At 41.6% G+C, this 16738-nt stretch overlaps 1 protein-coding gene across 12 annotated transcripts in view; it reads left to right on the forward strand.

Annotated features, from left to right (window-relative positions):
* Positions 1-16738, forward strand: part of EPB41 (erythrocyte membrane protein band 4.1) — a 187997-nt gene that overhangs the window by 117195 nt on the left and 54064 nt on the right. For all 12 annotated transcript variants that reach the window (XM_088460013.1, XM_088460014.1, XM_088460016.1 and 9 more), the window contains 2 exons: positions 11927-12111; positions 15691-15747. In XM_088460013.1, the coding sequence (XP_088316139.1) occupies positions 11927-12111; positions 15691-15747 (242 nt within the window). The remainder of the gene's footprint in view (positions 1-11926; positions 12112-15690; positions 15748-16738) is intronic.

Below are 16738 nucleotides of genomic sequence, written 5' to 3' on the forward strand. Positions count from 1 at the left end.
GTGCGAAAAAGGGAGACACGCGATGTCAGAACAGGCAAAAACTGGTGTCAGAATCGGGGAAATGAGCATGAAGCCCCCAAAAAGATGCAGAAACATTGGGGGTCAATGTAGTAGTGCTCGGTTAGTCCTAATACACCTATTTGGAGTACTTACGTTTGCACAATTGTCACTAATTTGCGTATTTGCACAAGTGGTGAAGAATAGCATAAAGCAGTATTTTTTCAGAAAATAAGTATTTCTGTAAAATTTGAGGTAGCAGAAAATGGGTGCTAGCATATTTTAATGTCTCTAGTGCACAGTTTTAAAAATAGCGAATTTGCACCATTATAAAAGCACCTGCAATCCCAAAAACACTTGACCCCTTCTTAGAGCACCCCCAGAACCTTATTTCTTTAGTTTGCGAACTTGTCCCCCCACTTTTTTGGGGTGTTAAGTTGTTGTTTTTTTTAGTAATTTTTGTTGCATTTGTCCATTGGGGAGCTTTTCCAAGGGTTCTGAGAGGTTTCCCCACCTTTGCATCCCAAAACAAAACTTTTGCACTTCTCTTCTCCTGCTATTCAGAGGCAAATCTTTGTCACCTATTACATTGCATTGCGTTTACGTGTACGTGAAAAAATGTAATTTGTATTTCATCGGTCCATTTTCAACTGTGTAGACATGGTCCTTATATTGCAGTGATTGTCGACAGTACATGTTAGGGTTAGAATGTTTATTTCAGCTGACCATCATTCCAAATGCTGAGATCCTGTGAGACCATACAGATAGAGACAACACTTAAGCAAGGTAGAAGAGCTGCTCCCATCAGCTAGGGTACAGGTTAAGTGAGCGATGGGTTTTCTAGTTATACTAACTGTATTTTCATTGACTGCTATGCATGTATTGTTTTTCTACAGTTATGTTTATGCTGTATTTCTCTATGCACTTTGCTCTGTTCATTTTTGTACATAAATAAAGTATGATAAATAAAGTATGATAATCCACACATGGCGTAGGATTTGCAGGCAGGTAGGCCCAGTTTGGAGCTGTCTGAGAACATTAGTGAGGTGTCTAGATACCTTTTGAAGACGTGAGTCTGGATACAGCGTCCAGGAGGCCTAGGTTTTATCCTCGAGCCAGCACACATGGCTAAGGTCTGGTAAACGACACAGGGTTGTAGAGGACTCAAAAGTTTCAGCTATTTCTTCTAATTTATGCCAGAAATAGAAGAAGTCCACAAGGGCAAAGAGTTTTTCTTTCTACCCATCAAAGCTCCCATACCTAAGGTTTTGCTCCTTTCGTACAGCATGTATTGTGAGAAGTCAGACCCTTAGAGGACACTCCTCCACTCCTTGTGGAGATCAGCATGATCCTATTTGGCAGCTAAGTGACCAACTTCAAAACCTTCAATGAAACAGTTGGCATGACCGTTCATCCAACTGGGATATCCCATGGAGACAGCCTGACTGCTTTTTTTTCTGGGTCCAGTGGTTAATTTCCACCACAAACTCCAGGGTGTGCCATTAACTAGGGTTATTCCATTCCTAGGTGAATAGTAATGATTAAGGTTTGCTCAGTGCTTTATATCCATGAAAAAGGCTGCTGGCACTCGCCTAAAGTTACAAATTGCTAAAAAAAAATTCAAAATGTTTTTATTGATTCTAAAGCATAATAAAAAAGTACTATAAAGATTGTACATGAAATAAAATGATACATCCAGAAAATAGCGTATGACTTATGAGGATATAGTATAATGACAATGGATAAAGGAGTGAAGAGTACACTGTGCGAAAAACGACGGTGGTTCATTAAACAATGGGGGGGATCATTGTCAACCAGCCTCCATAGATACCATGATGTAAATGAGAAACACTGAGTGAGCAGAAATGTTACTTTACGAAACCTCAAAAAAACTGGCTACTCTGGATTCCTTAGTCAATGAAGCCTCCAACCAGTCCATTCGGAATGGATAAAAGTTTTTCTTGAAATAGAGACAGGGGGGCACTCTAGGTTGTATCCAGACTTGTAGAATGTTTTTTTAGCAGCTGCACTCTCTTGACACCCGTTTACCTTGCGGCTAAATTCCCAATATGACCCATGCAGGATCAAAAGGCAGAGAATTAACCAAATGGTCCAAGGCATATCTACGAACCCGGAGCCAGAAGTTTCTAACCAAGGGACAAGACCATAAACAATTAAATAGGTCAGCGTTAATTTCCAGACAACGGGGGCACATATGCGAGGATGAGGAGCCCGGTATGGGCTAATATAAGTTCTGTGATATATATTCAGTAACAACTTGATAATTTAATAGTAGCTTCCACACACTGAATCAGTGTGCAAATTCCTATTTATTATTGAATTTATTCCTGTGTGTGGAACTTGTTAAAAATTACGCCAAAAACATGATTCTTTCACTTTTTACATGACTAGATTATTAAATATCTTTGGCTTCAAGATTCCAGGAATAATGGGGCTTATTGTATGCTATGCCAATGTTTTCGCAAATGGACTGAATCGCACTGCACATGTGTCAAGTGGTACATTACCATAGTCACACACTGCAAGTCTTTATTTGCAGTATGATTGATAGTCAGGGTTTGAGGGACTTAATGGGGAGTGTCGGGTAGAAACGCAGGAGTGTCTAGACCATTTCAGGAGGGTGTCACATCCTGCAACTGCGAACCCGTCCGCAAGACAAATGGCTACAGCATCTCCATTACGCCCGTCATTCTGAGTGATCATAGACTCAAACACAACAAAGTGGAAGCTGCTCAAATCAATTTGGCAATACTCTTCAGGTGCATGAAAGGGAGGGGTCATACTAAACAAAAAAAAACAGAAAGGGGGGTGTCCCAAAGCACACTAAATTGTACCTGCAACAATACTTGAAAACTATATGGTAATAGAAATTCAGAGATATTTGTTGCATGCATTTGCAAATACATGGTAAGCCACAGACCAACTTCACTGCTTCTCTGATACTGGTGGTCCCTATACACCATGCTAACAGTACCCACTCTGGGCCATGTAATTCTCTATTGTAAGGCCTCATGGTAAAGACACATACAGAAATACATCCAAATTGAAAGCCAGCTTGCCTGGGAGTCACCCATGGGACCTCCTATTGGCACTATAGGAATCAGCATGCCCTCCAAATGCTGGTTCCATCTATGCCTCTCAAAACCGCAAACAGAACCAACAACCACAGATTCACTCTTGAAGTTGATGTTTGCACGATGTGCGTCCGATGCTGCGATGACTCAAGTGGGCGTCTCAGTACAAGACTGGCCGCTGCTGCATTAGCATATCCTCGCATATTCACAGCTGCAAAAATCGCAGCTGCTCGAGTATTAGCATACAACTCTGAATCAGGCTAATAGTGCAGTTTGGTCAGGTACACCAAAACTTCTACTCAGAATCTTGTATTTTACTACTGTCCGACTCCTTTATAAATGACAAATGTATATTATTTAGTAGTAACAAATGTACAGTAGTAAAATGGTAGCACAAACATATTCCTTACCACCACGTAGATCATAAGGCTACTTAGATTGAACACACAATATTATTTTATTAAAATTTCTGAACAAGAAAACTGAAAACAAGTTTGCAACAAGTTATACATTTAATAAATTAAAGATAAAAAAGGTTAAACAGATACATAGGATACAGTATATCTTAAAACTAAAGAATATAAAAAATTAAGAAAAACAGAACATGCGCATACAAAAGCTGTTCTTTGATTACATAATTTTTATAATTCCATTACCAAATGCTTCCTATAAATATTTTTTTTTTGTGTTCAACAGAACAACCACTGATGTGCCGTCTTGTTTTTTCTTGGTTTGGTTTCACTTTCAGTTTCAACAATATATTACTGGCTTTCTCCTGTTTTATGCTAGATATTGATCAGGCTCATGTGTTCAAAGGTGCATGATATTATAAGGGGTCAATCCAATTAGCCACAAAGAGTGCGAGTTGCCAATGCCATGACTTTAAAACGCACCCCTCCGAGTCCGAATTCGCAAAATTTTGCTCTGAGCCCTATGGGACTGTGAGCACTTTTGTGCGAGTATTGCTGCGATGACTCGCACCCGCGAGTTAGAGTTGGTACTCAACAGTCAAGGCTTGTGTATAAGTTATAGAACTTTAAAGACTCTGCAGAATACTGCTTGTTATGCTGTGCAGCACTGTAGCTCCTAAATGCACGTTAGAGGCTCTGACTGTTTGGCCCCACATATTTTTTCCTACTGCTATGTTTTCTCATCTTTTATGAGATGTTGCTACTCGCAATTCCAGGGAACACTCTCCCCTCCTACACTCCCTTTTACCCCTTTATATGTTACCTGATTTTTCTTGTTTTAGTACACGCATTGTAGACCATTGACATCTACTGGTAGTATTTGAATACTATATGCTATGCATTATCATGTTGCTGCTGTTATGAGATTGTCGCCTTTGCGGTTTGTTTTTCCAATACTTAACCAATTATGAGGGGTATTCAATATGAAACATTAACTGTCGAAGTTAACGTTTCATATCTGAGTTTTTTTTCTGCGTTAAGGTATGGTGCGCGCTCCCACTTATCCCCGTATTCAATATAAAATTAACGAAAACGGGAAACTCCAAAGTTGGATTTGCGTAAAGTTACAAATTTTTCCTTAAAATAATTGTAAGACCCCCCCTAAAGTTGTAAAAACATGGGGGAACACTATGGGTACCCCCGTTTTAGCCTTTAATTGAAAGTCGGGGATTTAAATAGGCGCAAAAGGTGTTTTTTTCCCGACATTGAATAAGTGATGCAGAAGAGCACACAAATTTGGGGTACATGAAAATGGGTACTAGCATATTTTTAAGTCCCTAAACTAATTTTGAAAAAATTCTGCATTTGTGCACCTGCCGCTATAATTCTACTCTAGAAAACATCTGCCGCATACTTGCAGAATAGCCCTGAACCTATTTCCCTATTGTTAAACAATTTTTTCCTATTTTGTTTTTTTTCACCCCAATTTTTAAAATAATTTTTTGGGGTGTCCCTATTTTTTTTTTTTTACTTTTTTTGACACAGTTCTTTTTTAAATGTCGTTCCCAGGGGTGCAGGCTATTTTTTTTTAAGCCTGCACCCCTAAACCCCAATTCTGCACTTTTTTTCGACACCTATTCAATGGTGAAAAGTTATCCCCGTTTTTTATCAAAGACTTTTCAAAACTGAGATAAGTCTTTGAAATTGAATACGGTGTCAAACCTGCGATAATGACGTCAAAAGTGCGATATTAACGCAAAAACGATGTTATCGCTCCCATATTGAATACCACTGTATATGGGAAAGGAAAAATACAGGGCTGGTGCTGTCACGGAGAGGGGTGGGGGGAGGGGGTTGTGATATTTATGCTAGCCATAATGTGCTGAGCCTTCGTCACAATATTACTAGAGAAAAGTACCTCAATGCGAGGTGGTCCAGTTGGATCCTGGCCAGGTTTTAGGGGGGTTTGGGTCCCGGTCGGACCCGGGGAGCCTGTTCTAAGCCTTCCACTGGATGGTTTTGGATGAAAACTTCACAGGAGGATGGCAATTGGTCTGGGATTCCCAATTGAGTGGTTGAGGTCCTGGTCGAACTTCACGGTGGAGTGCGCCAGGCAGAACTTTGACTCAGGGGGCGGAATTCAATTGTTTCCCGCCCCCATCGCGCCCGACGGAGCTATTCAATTGTTGCTCCTGTCGGGCGCATTTCACCTGCCAGCGCTCCATTTCAGCTCGCAGCCCCAGAGGGGTGCAAGCTGAAATTGGCGATAAATTACCTGTTTGGGCGCCCAAAACGGCACTTTTCGCGATCGCGCCCAGCATTTTGGTCGGGGTTAGCCGATTTACGCGGCTAAACCCTACCACTTTGGGCGCGATCAGCGCGAAAAGCTGTAACAATTGAATAGCGGGCCGCGATCTCCCGTCACTTTAGACGGGAGATTCGGGCCGCGAAAACAATTGAATTCCGCCCAGGGAGTCTGTTCTGGGCCTTCCAGTGGATGGATTTGGACGACACTACATAATAAAACTTAAGATTTAAACCTGTGCAATGCTGGGTACTTCATCTAGTTTATAATATAAACCATTATGGAGTATGCAGCATGATCTATAAATTTACCAATGTAATATACTAAGAAATATCTTGCCATTTGTTATATGCTGATGAAAATCTGGGTCACATCTGGTGCTGTATGACGTACTACTTTGTACCAAGTGCACAAATATGAGCAATATGTGGTGCAGATTTATAGTATGTTGAACCAAAATTTCCTGTCATATCTGGTTCTCAGTATCAACCTCTGATGAAAAGTAGTCCATGTGCCAGGACCTCCTAGGGTTACAATGAGCCCAGTCATATCTGCTGCTCTACATTTTTGCTAAAAGTGATCTCTCCGCCCAGTGTTGACTTGGAAATAGTGGTGTTTCCTGCCCTGTACTGTATCTGGGCAGGAAATTTGAGTGTATTTAGGACAGGAAACTGAACAACTATCAGGTTAGTAGTTGAACATGATAAAAATTGGCTGGAAACCTAAAAGAAAATATGATAGATAAAAACTACGTTTCTAAGTAGGAGTCTTTTTTTTTTTTTTTTTTTTTTTGCCATAACCTGGAATTTTTTGAGCTCTGTCTCGTGGGAGTACTTTAGGCTTTAATGTTTCCATATTTTGCAGCAGGGTTAAAAAAAAACAACTTTTTTTTTTGTTTAAACCAGATGGGTTTTTTTGCATTAATGTTTAATGAAAAAAGAAATGGAATCCTGCATATTATATTAGTACTGTGAAACATTGCTATGTTAACAGAGACACATGGGGGTGAAAGTCGCACCAGACTAATATAAGAGACCTACTTTCAAGTCCCGCAGGGCCTGAAGTACATACAAATAATCTTATACCAACTACATTAATTGAGCCTCCACTCTGTGGGCCAATTTTATAGGTTGGTGGTGCTCCCCAAAGTCAGAAAAGGAACAATAAAAGACCAAAGAAGAAAGAAGACTTTTTGTTGGGGGCACTCATTTAGAAATAAAGATGGTTAAAATATAACTTTTACTATAGTATTACTAAAACGGGATAAATTATACAAACGGACATACATACATACAACATATACCTTATATTTAACCCTTATGGTTAAGGGAGCCAGCTCATATCGGGAAAAAAATTACCCTCTATAGATTCAAATGCTTTATTAAGCGACATGAAATTAATAGAGTAATCCCTCTGTGCTATTAAATAAGGCACCACTGAAATAGCAATAATTTTGTCTGATAAAGATAATACCACACCACAAGCAGTAGCAAGTGATGAATGTCACTCACGATTCAGCAATACATATCAGGAGGTGTAATACGTCTTAACAACAGATTACAATTTTCTCAAATCAAGCTCTGATCACAGCATACGTGCATATAATTGAGGTATACATACACACACAACTGTGTATCACATATACAATGAGTCACTATTCCTGACATATGAATAGTTGTTAGGAAAAATTCCTGCGCACACGGCTGCAGCAGATTCTTCCACTGTCACAGAACATGAACAGTTTAAATCAAATGGGCAGGAAAACATGACAATAGGAATAAAGGCATGGCTGTGTGTAATCATATATATACAGAGTCATAAAAAATGAGGCAGATCACTGTAGTAGTCAAACTGATAAGTTATAACCAGATCATACCACTGCAGTGGGTTCTAATCAATCCTTCCAATAATGTTTAAGAAGGAAACATTCCCCACTGTCCTGTTAACACATCTGTATAACATATATGTGATAAATCTCAGTTAATACACCATGATGGACAATCTATAAATATCCATATCCACCTTGCCCAACTGTTATCCTAAATATAATACACTAGTAATGCTGTTAAGAGGTGCATATATCGTCAGACAGCAGATGACAGCGTGCTCTAACTTAGAGAATGGGGCATACAGTGAGTGTGTCTGCACGGGCGTATTACTTAGCTTGATGCAGATTGCATGAGGGAATCCTCAAAGTGTGCTGCTACTCCATGGGGGAGAGGTGACTATACACGCGCAAAGAGGGCACAGGCTTTGGAGGAGACGGCAGCGGCAGTGGGATTCTCCTTCCGCGCGGCTTCCCCAGGGAGATACCTGGCCATCTCATGCAGATTTGGCGGCAGCTGCGGGGATATCCTGACACGCTGCCGCACGGGCTGGTGCCTCCCTGCTCCAACAGCCTGCCTTGACTCCAATAAGATGACGTACGTTTCGCCGGGGACGGGGCTTGATCACATCAGAGAGCATCTGTGGCATACTGAATGTATTCCTTTAGCTTGTGTATTCAGTTAGGGATTGTGTGACATAACAACAGTTCCTTTGTCACACTAGTTATGTCATGAACTTGTTTCTAGAGGAGCCTGTGTTGAAAACCATTGACAAGGCGGTTCTCAAGATGCCGGAGAAGGTCAATGAGCAGAGCCACAAAGTATATATAGAGACTAAGCAGAAAGGTACCGGTGTGAAGGCTGATCTATCTGCCTAACTAACCTTAACCCTGCTATTCTACAGTCATGTGCTATAGGGACACTTATTTTTGTATTATTATTGTTTTTTTTGGGAGGGGGGGCACTTGTGTTTACAAACTTTATTAATCCCTTATAAAAAACACCACACCTCTAATTTTATAAATTTCACCACACCTCTAATTTGAAATAAATATAAAATTATTAAGTGGCTTCATGTAATACCACAGCGTAGATATAACAGACTTCAGTTGGTAAATGCTTTTGATACTTTTAAATCTATTAGCTTTGTACAGCGCTTGACTTTTTCCACATTTTGTTATGTTACAGCACTGTATGTGATGTTAAATTATTAGAAAACTGCAATTTTTGACTAAACTCAGTGGTAATGCATGAAAACAGTGTCTTGGGGCTGTCTTGTGAGGAAAATCTTCTCTTCCCAACAATAAGCATTTACAATCCAAGCAGTACAGAAAAAGAGGTCTTGCAGGCATGATCATGGTTATGATTGTTTCCTGCTCTGGAGCTTTGTTCATAAGTCTGGTACCATTAGTGAGCCGCTTAACTCAATTTAAAAGGAAGCAGTCACGTAGCTGCCATTTACCGTCAATGTACACTAATTGTTATATGGTTAAGAGAGAGTTTAGTAAAGCCAGTTTGTTTCATGAGAATCACATACATCACGTGAATGCACATCCCCGAGAAATGTGAGATTTGATTAGAAATCCCAGTTTGCAGTACTCTTTGCGAGGGTGCACAACTTTTCTACAAAAAGCAAACTGGGAAAAGTACATGAAATAGTAGTAAGGACACCATCTTGAACTCCAAAAATAGTGACAACTGAGATAGCAGGATCATATAGAAGGCTGTTAGTGACCATAAGGAAAGTAGTGGATGTTCTTAAAAGGTGTAAAAGGCTGATTTTTGCATTTTTTATTAATGGTTGAAAAATTATACAAGAAAATGTCTGAATAGTAAGTTGTCAGTGTTTTTTTCAAGTTTGTAAAAGGTTGGAATAAACCATTTATTAGCTCTCATCTGCAAGTTCAAAAGCCCTCTATTAATACCTCCACATACCTGTCCCACATCATTTACACCTCCATATAACTGTTCCAAATCATTTACACCTCCAAAAATTGAGCATGGCCCCCTTCGTCGCGGTGACTCTCCCGACTTCGGCAAGTGTGTATGCACTTGCCGATGCCAGGTCCCTTCGCACGACAGGTTGGCTGGGTACACATAGTTAAATGTGTACCCAGCTTTACACCTACACATACCTGTCCCACATCAATTAACCAATTATTGAGCTTTTTATTCAGCAGAAAACAGACATGTTATTATTGGGCAACTGATTCTTGTTAAACCCCTCCAAGTGAATGATTATTGATTAGGAGGGGTGTACCAGAGGATCTGTGATGTATCCTGACATTTTTTGCCTTAAAATAAAGATTTACCCTACTTTTTCCTTTTGCTCAGGGGGGTGCATACAAAGAAAAACTAATTTTTTTTTTTTTTTTTTAAATATGAATTTGGATTAAATTGCAAATGGAATTTGCAGTGCAGGTTTGCTGAACTCAACTCACAGCTAATTGTTGAATCATATCTCTGAAAAGGAGTGGCCTTGGGATTAAAACCAGTACTGCAGCTTTTACCAGCCCATCTGTGTCTGATATTAACAGTGGCTGTTGTATTTTCAAAGTATTATATATATATCTGATAGAAATAAACTTCTCCAATAATGTCTTGACTCCAAGCAACAGTGCACATCTAAAAATATTTAATGATGTTATTTAGAAAAAAAAAAATTACAGTTAAAATGGTCCTCTTCATAAGAGTAGCTTTTGCCCTAAAATGAGTACAGTTTTCCATTTTTTAGTGCAGATGTCCTTGAGAGAAATCTAACTTGAGGAATGTTGCTTTCACTGCCTGAACTGAACTGGGGCCTGATTCAGAGCCGCTCGCTCTGAATCAGGGCCGGGCTTTTTTTTTTTTGGAGCGGCCTCTTATAGCGAGCGGCCATGATGATGGTCGCGATGGTCAAGACCATCGCGACCATCGGGCTTGCGACGAGACCTTTGTGGTAGGGTCTCGTGACCGCAAGCCCCAGAGAGCTTTCGGCTCTAACAGAGCCGGAATCTCTCCACTGACATCACTCGTGACGTCAGTGGGGCCGCCCCAAAACGGCGGCATTCTCATGGGATGGCCTCCATTTGGGCAGCCACCCCCCCCCCCCCTGGCCCGCCCACCAAAGGGGGCGAGCTGTCACTCAACATCGACAACTCGCCCCCTTTGGTGCGAGACCCGGAGCGACGGACTGCTCGTCGCTAGCCGGGTCTCGTGCATGCGCACGACGGAGCTGGCTCCGTCATGCGCTGTGGGCCACCAGAGACCCGGTTGCGAGCGCTCTACGCTGTGCACATGGGGCCTGATTCAGACACGGTCGCAATCGCTGAGCGTTCGCAACCGGGTCGATGGTGGCCCACAGCGCATGCGCTCGACGGAGCCAACTCCGTCGTGCACATAAGCGAGACCCGGCTAACGACGGGCAATCCGTCACTCTGGGTCTCGCACCAAAGGGGGCAAGCTGTCGATGTTGAGTGACAGCTCGCCCCCTTTGGTGGGCGGGCCAGGGGGGTGGCTGCCCAAACGGAGGCGTTCCCATGTGAACGCCTGCCATTTGGGTGCGGCCCCACTGACATCACGAGTTAGAGCCGAAATCTCTCTGGAGCTTGCGGTCACGAGACCCTACCACAAGGGTCTCGTCGCAAGCCCGATGGTCAAGACCATCGCGACCATCGTCATGCCCGCTCGCAATAGCTGTGGATGGTCACCCACTGCTATGCGAGCGGCCAAGAGGTCGATCCAAAAAAAAAAAAGCCCGGCCCTGATTTAGAGCGAGCGCTCTGTCAGAGCGACCGGGTCTAAATCAGGCCCATAGTCTCCAGTGCAGGTGCGCTATGAGTCCTTTTGCATGTATACTAAATGCTCTGCTGCCTTGCTATTCTTATAACAATACATACCGGCATGTGATATTGGGATGTTTGTGTGACCATTGTATGTAAAGAAAAAAAATCCAGAGTAGGTTACTTACATCTGGTGATTATGTCTCTTTTGATTACTAAAAGCAAAATCATAATTTTTTTTGTTTATATGGCCATTTAAGTGTGTATACACTATTATATCAATGTCTGAAATATATCCCACATCAGGTAATTTAGGGTCAATATAAATATATAAATATACTTCTGAATGAAATGCACTTGAACCTTTTATATTTTATTCTCCTCACTTCTATCGTGAAAAGGAAATAAACAAATTGTTAGTAGCCAAGATGTTAGTGCTGTAGGGAATGTTTTTGCAGGGGCCAATTTTGGCAGCGTGCATAGTTTGTTCAAACTGTTGCCATCATCTTAAATGCTTTATTCCTATTGACAGCTGCGGTGGCCACTCCTGAACGCAATACCCGTCCTGTCTCTGCTCCTGTCATTACTCAGAGCCAAGTGATTGTACAGCCTACACATTCCAGAGAGTCTGCTGCACACCGGGTAGATGAATCCTCAACTAAGAAAGAGGAAAAGAAATTGCAGGACCAGATTCAGGAAGCAAGGAGCTCCCCGAAGGTAACTATCTAGTTGCTACTTGCTAACTAACACTTGTTAATAGTTTTTGGGGCTTAAGTACTTATATTTTATTTGCTTGTGTAAACAAATAAAATAAATGCAAGTTTAAACCACATGACAACTCATATAAATGTTATGCATTTCATATGCAGTTCATGAATTTCATATATAATATAACTGCTACTGACGTGCTTGGCTGTATTTACAAGTGGCACAAAGGTTTCCCTATTCATTTCTGTATTCCATTGATTTCAATGAAGTTACCGTTGTGTAAGGTCCTCCTTAAACTAAATGGGCTATTGAAATAAAAGGGAGAAGCTCTGTTAGGAAATGTATAAGCAAATTATATTTGACATCCCCTGAGGTATACAGTATACAGTGTGACTTCCCCTTACACTCGTCTTCAAGTGATTTCCAAGCTGTGCATATTCAGAAATGGTTCCTCATACCATATATAGCCTGTGGTTCTCCCACTCTTCTCGCAGATGTGGTTGCCATCAAAAATATTACTTTGAGTGTTTGCCGCTTGAGTTATACTTTTGCTAGGGGTTCAAAAGGCTTTCCATCACAAGATCGAGATCCCACAGGGCCACATAACATTTTTTTGAAGGGCAAACTCTTTTGGCTGCTTGAAATAATCTGTTGATTAGATCCCCTGTAAATAATCTGGTGTCAAAGTAAGTGCTGGTACCTGTATAAAGGGCAAGAAAGTCCAGTATTTTAGGTATGCTGGCATATGATATCTTTTTATCAGTTTGGATTTGCACCAATATACTAATACAGTGCCCGAGTTGGTTCTCACTATTAACTAGGAAACTCCCTGCCATGCCTGTCATACTAGGGACAAGACCACTATCCTCTAGAAAAGAGCTGTGCACTGAAATGTGCTGTTGGGCTTCCTGTCACCCTTGAGCTGTGGGTACTACGGTAATGAGGAACACTGGGAAGCGTTTGCCAGCTAAGTGGCCCCATTTTAATGTTAGAGACCCAAAGACCTCTGCCAACTATACAAATATAGTATAATAATTAATAAAACCATTTAAAAATAATGAAACAAAATGATTCCTAGTACCCTAACTCACCATTTTTCCAGAAGAAATCCCAGGCATCTTTTAATCCAATGAAAAAGAAATATTCCAAAAGAAAATCCAAGCAATATAAACTTTTTACCCAAAGTAAAAAAATATGTAATCCACAGAGAAATGTCCTTAATGAAATACAAACCAAATCAACTGTTATCCCAAAGGCAACCCAAGCAAAACAAAAACTCCATTCTGCTCAGTCAGTTAATGGTGTCTTTCCCATGTTAATCAGTATGTGATTGGCTGGTTATAAGGGGAGACCAAGTGACTCAATTGAGTTTCAGCATGTAGTGCACAACACCATTGATGACCCAGAATAAAAATTGCCCATACTATTAAATTGCAAAAATATAAAAATACAGCTCAACACTAGTTAAACTGCTAATGTTGACCACGATTTTGAAACCCCTGACCTAGAGCATAATAATTGCTATGTGAGCACACATACATATGTCACATCATCCAGTTTTCATGTGGTTTGGATGTAAGAAAAGAAAGTGACATGTACAAAACACAGATTTTATGTGTGTATATATACAATGTTCCACCATAGAGAACAAATTTAGGGCCTGATTCAGACTTGAGAATAGAGTGAGATATCTCTCTCAACTGTGAACCTGAACAAACCGTATTGCAATGCAAGGGGTGTAAATACATAAATTTTTTTACATGTGGGGTAAATACTGGCTGATTTTGCATGTAGCCCACAAATACTGCACAGCTTTATTATTACTCTACAATTTAGATGTCAGTTTGGACACCTCCCTACCAAATCTAAATCTCTCTGCACATTTTAAATCTGCGCCACCTGCAGTGCAGCATGGTTTCTAGTGTTCACTCTAGCTCCGGCGGCAGGCAGGGCGCCGGAGCTAGCGAGGGCAACCTTGTGCGCGCGCCGAAGGCGGGCGCGCGTCCGAAAAGGGGACGTGGTCATGAAAAGGGGGCGTGTCTATAAGACGCGTCCCCTTTTCGTCATACTTGGGGGCGTACCCGTCGCTTACGGACATGCCGGGCAGCCCCCAAGCGCTGCAGAAAGGGAGAATAGATGCCGGGCGCATGCGCCCGGCGTCTATTCTCCAGCGGTGACCGGGTCACCGCATGTTTCTCCACCTGCGGGACACTGCGTCCCGCGGGTGAGAACGGCACCTGCAGGCTGTGGGGGCAGGGCGCTTTTTGCCCTCCTTCTGGAGGGCAGGGTGCTTTTTGCCCTCCAGAAGGAGGGCAGGGCGCCGCGCCCCGCTAAAACAGCCTAGCGGGAACGCTAGTTTCACCAAGATGATCAGTTAAGAGAGATCTCTCTCTCTATTCCCAAGTCTGAATCAGGCCCTTAGTCTTTAAGTGGGATCATCTGCTTTGAATGCACTGAAATGATACAAGCAGCATCCAGTATACCCTGGCACACATATGGATACAAATTAGTCATTGCGTCATAAAATGAAAAAAAAAAAAAAAATTGTTTTTATTGTATATGTTTTCCTACAAGCAATGACATCAAACTCCCCTTTTAAGTAGGGATAATACTAATGTCAAATTAGGCAATGCACAGTTGAAATGTACATGTTTTGGTGTAATGTATCTTGCATGTTTTCACACTGAGCATACTCCAGAATCAGGTGGACCCAAATACGGATAATAGAGAGCTGTATGGATTTCAATCATGTCTAGACTTGGACCGTAACACAGCGTTCATAGAGGCATTTTCTTTAATGCACATGCAACGCTTTAAACAGAAGTCTGATGCAAGTTTTGAACTCCAGTATGTAACCAGCCTAAAGGTTGAAATTGTGTTTTAGGATGAGCATTTATATCTGTATACAAACTGTTAGGTAAAACTTTTTTTTGTAACAAGTGTTGAGTATAGGCCCCCATACATCTGCGACGGATCATCGCGGTGTAGCGATCCTGCAACCCGGAATCCCAGGATCGCTGAAATCAAACATGTTGGATTTCACAGATTTGCCGATCACGATCAAAAAATTATTGTGATTGGCAGATCAGTGAAATTTAAAATGTATAATTTCACCGATCCTGCGACGGATTGTGGAACATCGATGGCCGCCGGTCGGCATTTCCGACCGGCGGATCGGCGTTTCTGATCCCATCGCTACATTGCGATGATCCGTTGCAGATGAATGGGGTCCTTATGTCTTGGGCTAATAGAATGATCTTTGTGTATGCCAAATCATTGGTTCTCATGCTCAACCCTCTTATTTTCCCAACAGATCATGTTTTGAGGATTTCTGGCTGTGGAAGTAGGTGGGATAATTACTGACCCAGCAGGATTGATTAACTCACCTGTGCATGATTAACAAAATCCACAAAACATGACCTGTTGGTGCTACTTGAGGACTGGAGTTGAGAACCACTGTACCAAACTAAGTAAATTGTTTTGTGTATGTTTAGACAACATGAAGCAAAGCGCATGTCTATAAAGTGCACAGCCTCATTAATTTTATTGTCTATATCTCTTTCTATTGATAAAAAATCTTTAATTTAGGAGGCAAAATCTCCACAGCTGGCTTCATCACCCACTGTCAATGGAGATCAAGTACAGGTTAGTTTATGTAAGCAATACTTATTCCCAGTAGTAGTGTCTCATGTAGCACCATCCGGGTACTGGGTTATAACCGATTACAGACATGGTTTTCATTAACTCATGCTGCATTACCATTTTCCTACTTCTCGATGTAAAGGGTGAAGAAATTAAAGTGTATGTTGCTCAATTTTGAAATGTGTATAACATGGAATACATGGATGTGCCTGAGTTAAATTAGTCTGTGGTACAGGTTGAGTCTCCCATATCCAAAATGCTTTGGACCAGGGGCATTTTGGAAAATGGAATATGCCGTATTTTGGAATATTTGCATATCATAATGAATTATCTTGGGAATGGGACCCAAATATACACACAGAGGCCCTGATTCAGAGCCGGACGCAAGTGGCTGCTCGGTCGCTCTGAGCGATGTTTGCCCAACTGCGCATGCGTACGGATCGTAATACGCATGCGCGAACCACTCAGTGCGGCCGAAATTCATGTGCTCGCAAAATAGCGAATGCCTGATAATTTGAGTGACAGAAAGAGGCGTATGTGGGTGGTAACAGGGGAAGGTGCTTGAAAACGGGGAGTGGAGATCCGATCGCAGGCGTGCTTAAAGGTCAAAACGGGTGTTTTATGGGTGTGCATATTTAAAACAGCAGCGTCATTGACCACGTCACTGGGTTATTTTATAGCCAGAACTGCTCGCAAAATTGTGGTAGCAAAAACCAACCACAAGAATAGCGAGCAGTTCATACCCTGGTCGATGTACTCGATTAATCTAATAAATAGCGGACATGACGTAGGATGCGAGCGGCCAGGGGGCGTATTTTTCCAAAAAACGAACGCAAGTTTTGTTCGCTCGTTCAGACCTAGAGGCGTGAGCAAACAGCGAACGGTTCATTTGAATAGCCACCCCTTGTTTTAGAACGAACGACCGCAAATAGCGAGTGGCTCTGAATCAGGGCCAGAGTGCATTTATGTGTTATATACACCTTATACACACAGC

The sequence above is a fragment of the Taudactylus pleione genome, unplaced genomic scaffold (assembly GCF_031769625.1).
Source record: "Taudactylus pleione unplaced genomic scaffold, aTauple2 ptg000959l, whole genome shotgun sequence".
NCBI classification, from domain to species: Eukaryota; Metazoa; Chordata; class Amphibia; order Anura; family Myobatrachidae; genus Taudactylus; species Taudactylus pleione.